The following is a 7,131-nucleotide window of genomic DNA, read 5'->3' on the forward strand; positions in this document are numbered from 1 at the left end:
CATAAAATTCGAAGATGCTTACCTTTAACCCTTTTCCCTTAGTTTCAGAAGCTTTAGGTAGATACAAGGTGATCCCAAAACTTCTGGAGGCAGTCTGGTGTTCTTAATCATCTCACACATTAGTACTTAAGAGCGTTCTGCAGTAACACAGTAGTTGTTCCGTAGATCACTAACACTTGAGTAGCCACTTCAGCTGTGTTCAGTGGACTTAATGCTACAGTTTTGTACAAGGCTTTGTCAGAGCATTCCCTCTTCCTAGTAGGTACGAGTGAGACTCACGCGCAAGCTCCAAGGCAATTCTCTTGTTAGTAATTAGGCTTTCTATGTTAGTGCAATACTTCAGGAAAACCTTCAATTCTGTGCTCTTTCAATTCTAAGCAAGTAGACTTTCAGTATTAATTTGATCTCTCCTCTAGTTCCAAGGTATGGCACATTACCTGTTCTGTCATACTAAATACATTCATTAAGGTTATATAGCAAGTGTGTGTTTTAGTGCTATTCCATGTCTTTGAAAAGGCATACAAATTAGAAATCATGTCTTAAAGCAAAAACATTCACAGCTGAAAAATGCACTGAACACAACAGGAAAAAAAAAAATCACCATAATTGTATTCCATTAATCTTTCACTTTCTAATGTGTTCAAATAACAGTAACCTTAAAGAAACAGTTACACTTTATGGAGAACTAATGTGCAGTCTTCGTTCTCCTTGAAGAGACTGGACATAACTGGGTCATCTTTGGCCTGTACATTCTTCAAATAATAGTTTACTATCTTGCCATCGAGTTTGTACTGATGAGGAATGCTGTCATATGGTTTTAGATCGAGGTCCAGGACAGAAACAGAAAAGCTGAATCTTGATTTGGACGTTAGTACCACAGGTCTCTGCTCGGAGCTGCAAAACAAAACCGTATTGCACATTTGAGTCACCAAATCCAGCGTTTTTCATTTGTGTATCCCGAGTCCCCTTGCACAAGTGACTCAAGTGTTTATCTTGTACCTTTCATGAGAGCCTGAGAAAATAAACTTCAGCTAATGTAGCCTTTAGGAAACTACAGCTGCAGCTAACCAGTCTTAGAGTGAACTTGCTGGTGCCTCTGCTTTTCCTTTCAGCTTCCACACAGTTTAAGTCAAAACATGACTCTCAATTACTGTGTCTTTGTGTTCAGCAAATCTAAGCTGGTTGTAGGGGGTATGCATGCAAAGCAACAGCCTGATTAACTTGCAGACGCAGAAAGAATCACTGCAACTCCTACTTTAGGTTCAAGGTAATACAAATTAAGTATCAGAACTAGTGTCTGAGCATACTGAAGGACGGAGGGCGTTCTACTCTGTCAGCCACTGCACAAGTCATCTCCATCACGAACGTTTCATCCAAGGCACGGATCAACTACAGGGCAAACACAGGAAACAATATTCTCTACAAATACGGCTTTGGTAAAGCGAAGTCCCCTCCATAAGAGCAGGCTATTACTGCTGACACAAGTCAAAATGGGCATTATAGTGCCTTACAGTGAAAGATGTCACCTCTTGATTATTGCCTTGTTTGTATTGATGTGCTTAAAGACTTCTAATAAGGCAGTTAAAGGCAAGTCATCTTGAAAAACCTCTCACGAGGACACCAAGGCAGTAAAACTACCTAGTTAAAATTGCGCAATCTATCTACTATGAACAGTCAATTCAAATTTCAAGAAAGGAATAAATAGAAAACCTTAACGCTTTTTATCAACTTAAAATTTTTTAGAAACAGACATTTGTCCTACATGTCTTAAAGCAGAACTCTGTTACTCATGTGCTCACAGCCAAATATCTGGACGCAACTCCCCCCCCCCGCCCCCAGCCTACTTTTTTTTAACAGTTACTTCAATTGCCTGAACTGTGCAAATGCATCTTCAACTTCTAACCCGTGTTTAGGAGTCATTCACAAGCAGGTATCTCTTACCATTCGTCTTGCAGACAGGGAGAAAGGGCAATCATGATGGAGCAGTCTTTAGCGGTCATTGCTATTCTATACTGCTGCACCTATACAACATAAAAATGACAGGCATTTTCTATTATATTTGTATTTTGTACTGTTCTTTATAAAAGGCACTAGTATACTCAGTATATTAGCATGTTGGTACTTTAAGAGCTGGAAATTATCTCTGTAACAGATGGTTTGCTGGAGCAAGTGGTTTTACAGCATCCTGTACAAGACTCATGTTTATTTCCTACAGATACTTTTCTGGAAGGCCAAAACACAGCACCAATTCACACAAATGCTTCCTTGGTCTAGGAAGGAAATAACCAGTTTTACTTTTCTCTCAAGAACTGGTGCTAAACACGTTTGGTTTTAACTGCTTCTGCTACCCTGGCACAATTAAGAACTTTAACCGTCCAGCCCTCCGAGAAGCCAGCGGCGACGCTCACACGCTAACCATCCCTTCCCGTTAGACAGCTATTTAGTAAAACTGACAGACTAAATAAGCTTCAACAACATGCACAGGAAAAGTACCTTTGTTAATGCAAATGCTACTGTCCCATCATCTTCAGTTGAAAGATCTAGCAGCTTCTCGTAAAATGCTTCATTGTAAGGTCCATCTATCTGTAATGTACTTCTAAATAAATTTTAAAAGAAGATTTACAGACAGCCAAGGTCATTTTCAGCGAGATCCTTCTTCAGCAGCCCACATACTCCAATTAGAACAAATGAACAATAACACCGATAAAACACAGCAACAGGTCAATACTCAAAGATCTAACGCTACAACCAGTACCCATTATTCTCATATCATTTAAGATATGCTGTTTAGGATTTGGTGGTTTTGTTTTTTTTGTTGGGCTTTTTTTTTTTTTTTTTTTTAAACAGAAATCATTCTTAATCAATCCACCTGTGTATCACTACAAGATATACTTGTAGATAATCACTACAAGAACAGTATTTTTTTGCATAATGGGTTAAGTTTCAAACTTTGTAACAGTTTGCAGGAGCTCCCAGAAGCCTTGCGGAAAATACTGGGGGTATACTCTTACCTGACAAGGCCCTGCTCTGTCCCCAGCTTCCCAGTGTGTGCTAACAAGGGGATGGCTTAAATACCCAAACTCTTGCTGAAAAGCTGAACCCATAAAAGCAGAGTTTGCAGCACACAAACACCGCACGGATGAAAGAATATATTTTCAAGATATTTAATGTATAACTAAACAAGGAAGCCACACTGCAAGTGGTTTACACAGAAGCTAAGGCCACCCCATCGCCCACAAGATAACTCCAGCGGGAGCCCGAGGAGCAGGGGGAGCGCAAGCAGCAGCGTCTTGCAAGTGAAGCCAGAGTGCCCTCCTGTGAGCTACGGCGGAACCACAGGCAAATTACAGCCTGGGAACGTCAGACACATCTAAATCAAGCCTTTTAAGAGCAATTATTACTATAACTATATTTGAGAACAAATGTAGCCGCTTGCAATGCCCGGTATTTCTTCACCAGGCAAGAAATACCATAAGGTAAAGATTCTTGTGCCTCAAGTATGATGTGATAGCTTGTGATGTGGGTTAGAATCACACAACGGGGGTGGGCTGGGCAGCAGCAGATACCGGGCCATTATCCACTCACACCTTCCCTAAGGTGTTGCAGGCACAGGCTGGACCGCTGCTGCATATCAAATTCAGGGTTTTAAAGGGCAGGTTGTAGGTAAGCCAATATACTTTTGAGAACAACTGTGAAAATGTCATCATTACTGCAGATACAGTCCTAGCTCTGCAGGTACTGAAGACAGGAGAAACCAACCATCCACTTTACGGGATCTTTCCTCAAATACATAACCTCTACTACTACGGAACAGGGCATTTTCTCTCTTACCCTGTTGTGAACTTCCCATACGCATTACTTAAAAATTCAGGTCAAAGTGACTGACAATCAATACTTTTAACAATAAAACTCATCTTTTATTATTTTATCTGGCATTTCAAGTTAGAAATTCAGAATATGCCATACCATGAAGGAAGGCTGTATACAACATAACAAGAGAGAACAAGTGGGTGGGGCTGCATAGAGCCCATCTTGGCTGCATACCTACTTAATCAGAACCGAAAAGCAAAGCCGTCAAATCTTACCTCTCTTCAGGAAATTCCTCCAAGTACTGTTCAACTCTACTGTACAAAGGATAGAGTCCTTCAATATCCAGCATGTCAAGCATCTGAGCCTGAAGGGTTTTATAAAGGAGACAACCCCTGGGTAAGCCAGAGCTTTCCAATTTATGTTTACCTAGAAGAAAATGTATTTTCAAATAAGGCAGACATAAGTGTCTCTGTTTCATTTTGCCACTACATGTGTTTGTTCACAAAGCAAATTCAAATAATCCTTCTTAGACCAATCACAGGGGAAAAACCCAAACCAAAACACTTCGTTTTCCGAACACTAGTGTGCCAGTGCATGCACTTACCTGCACGTTTAAACAGCACATGTGACTGCCGAACAAGACACCTGGTCTACAACTCTACTCAAAAAAAAAAAAAAAACCAAAAACCAAACCCAGACCCCACACACTTCCTGCGCAATCTACTTGTTTGAGTCTACAAGAGAATTTTGTCACGAGTTTGAACCCACCACTTTCACCAGTATGAACTGTTGGAAGAAAGTAATTTAGCATTCAGATCTTGGGTCTTTTTAATGTAGTATAAACAGATTTGTGTTGCTATCATTTCTGTAAGATAGCTCTGTCTCCACACAATACAACAAACCCAACCAGCAATGAAAAAGATCTTCCTCAAAAGTAGAGTGAGAAACACGCTGTTTGTATAATTAGGATAACTTAGCAGCATCTTGAATAATTAGAGCTTTACAAAACTTATGCACTGAGGAATAAGCATGATGTACAGTTTTCCAACTCTCACTTCCCATTTCTTTTCCCTCCAGTATTCATACCTGTCTCTTTACCAGGAGTGAAGAAGTAGAAGAAAAGAAAACGAGCTACACCCTCGCTGGTGAGGGCTGACAGGAGGAGCAGGGAAGGGCAAGAAACAGGGGCCATGCAGAAAACCAACCAGAGCAGCGTACATAATCACATACAACATAAAAATTCCCCACTAGTTTGAAACATGACAGTTATCAGCTCAAACTGGTATTTTTTTCTATTTTTCCTCCACTACCTTCTGAACTTATTTTTATCCCTGTCATCAGGGATAAAAGTGCTCACTACGAGGTCATATTAAAAACAATTATCTAACAGTTATGCAGCTCGGAACTCATTTTTAAAACATTACTAAGACTCCTCTGTTTCCCTTCTCATATCAGTATTACAGAGCAAACAAGAGGCAAAGATCTGCATCGTTACATGGTGGTAACAGTTATTATTGACAGTGCTCAAGAAATTACCTCTTACCATTTCTTACTAGCTCCTTATTAAAAGCACTTGCTTCACAGTAGCTTCGTCCTTGTGAAACAGGAACTGTCTTCATATCACCTGCCCTGCAGGCATCAGTACTACTTAGTAGCGTCATAGTTATAACGTGGATTAGTTCTTTAACAATTGTCCTTGTACAGTGTGGTCCACTGACCAACCCATTGGAAGGAAAAAAGAAAGGTTTTAAGTGACGCGCAAGTTCGTTCCAGTCAGAGACACAGTCCTGGTCATCTTTACAGCCATAAATTAGTTCCCCATTCTGAAAATGAGAAGGAAAAAAAAAAAAGATTTAGGCACTTCACAAAATCCAGTTATTCGTACTTAGTTAATCAAAGCATCAGATTTTAAAGACACATAGCACAGAAGAGTGTATTAGTGTAACAGTCTCCATACAAACACACACATTCCCAATCTCTTACAGGTTTGCCCTCAAGATTAATTAGCTACCACAGGTGACCACCTTTGAGTTGGGACCAAAAAGCCCATTTAAGTCAAGTGCTTCTTTCCCAACTTAATCAACTGTAAGTAATCAGAATAACAGAAGTGAAGCGATACTGAGCATATTTTCCTACCGCTTCTTTCTGAATCACGTCCGTAGGGAAAAAGCACCATGTGAAACAACCTTCTTTTAAAAGCTAAATTGGCAAACAGAAGGCTATAAAAAGGGACAGAAAAGGTGTGATAGTTACCTGTACTAATAGAAAAAAAACCAGAGGACAGTTCATGCAAGTTTAAGTAATTCACATAGTTTCTTTAATACTAGAAATAAGTTGTAAAGAATCTCATTTCCTAGAATTGCTCTGAAAATCTGCATAAGCCATCAGTTACTGCTTTATATTTTTCCTACATTACTTCCATAGAAAAGGTAACTTCCTCGGTGAGGCACACTGTGTGTGTCATGCAACACACGGTTGCATGAATGCTCTAACAGTAATTTCTAAAAATAGTTGCAGCAACACGCGAAGTTCTCTATCTTCTTCCTCGTGAAGAAGCACGTAACATTTTAAAACTCTGGTCATCTTTAAAAGGCCTTTTCTATTAGTTGTTTCCTGGCAATTCTTTCTGACTACGTAGGTCTGCGAAACTATGACTTCCCTGAAACTATGACTCCCTGAAACTATGTCCTAACCTGAAATCTAACTAAGAATTTTCCTGTTCTCTTGTTTTGGTGGGGTCCAATACCGATGGTGCTGATTAGGTAGGTTTGAAGTAGGGTCTTGACTCTTCAGATGCTGAAGTCAAGTTGTTTAAAAGCCAAGGCAAAAAAAGCAAGCAGAGAGATTTGATTGTTTACCTTAAATATTTTCAAGTTGTTCTGTGCCTCCTGTAATAAGCTCTTCAAAGCAAAGTGCATTCTCTGTTTATTTCTAGGAAAAAAATAAATCCAAGAATGTTTTATCACAGCCTTAAGATGTTTACAGCTATGCCTGGAGAGTTCTACGGAATCAGAATTGGGCACCTGAAGTGAACACACCTGTTAAAAGCACACTGCTCACACTGAAGTCACTGCAAAGATAAAGTGACTATTTGCAATTAGAACTTCAAATCTGAGTAAACTAAGCAGCTCTTAAGGTTTAATGCTACGTAGCAAAAGGCACCAGTACATTATTAAGCAATTCTGATTCCTGAAATAGTTGTAAAGAGGTATACAGCACCAAAAATAATCCCTGTAAAATGTCAGACAAGCAGGCATTGATTATCCTTAATACTACAGTGAAAGGCAAAGAAATCCGAGAAAGAAATCTGTAATGCAGATT

General features: G+C 39.6%; 1 protein-coding gene across 1 annotated transcript in view; it reads right to left on the reverse strand.

Annotated features, from left to right (window-relative positions):
- Window positions 1–298: 298 nt before the first annotated feature.
- IPPK (inositol 1,3,4,5,6-pentakisphosphate 2-kinase) overlaps window positions 299–7,131 on the reverse strand; it is a 17,498-nt gene continuing 10,665 nt past the window's right edge. The window contains exons 7-12 of the mRNA XM_009881354.1: window positions 6,669–6,741; window positions 5,354–5,633; window positions 4,086–4,236; window positions 2,494–2,596; window positions 1,942–2,021; window positions 299–894 (exon numbers count right to left, since the gene is read on the reverse strand). Of these exons, the coding sequence (XP_009879656.1) occupies window positions 669–894; window positions 1,942–2,021; window positions 2,494–2,596; window positions 4,086–4,236; window positions 5,354–5,633; window positions 6,669–6,741 (913 nt within the window). The 3' untranslated portion in view covers window positions 299–668. The remainder of the gene's footprint in view (window positions 895–1,941; window positions 2,022–2,493; window positions 2,597–4,085; window positions 4,237–5,353; window positions 5,634–6,668; window positions 6,742–7,131) is intronic.

Source organism: Charadrius vociferus, unplaced genomic scaffold, assembly GCF_000708025.1.
Source record: "Charadrius vociferus isolate BGI_N301 unplaced genomic scaffold, ASM70802v2 scaffold550, whole genome shotgun sequence".
Classification (NCBI taxonomy): domain Eukaryota; kingdom Metazoa; phylum Chordata; class Aves; order Charadriiformes; family Charadriidae; genus Charadrius; species Charadrius vociferus.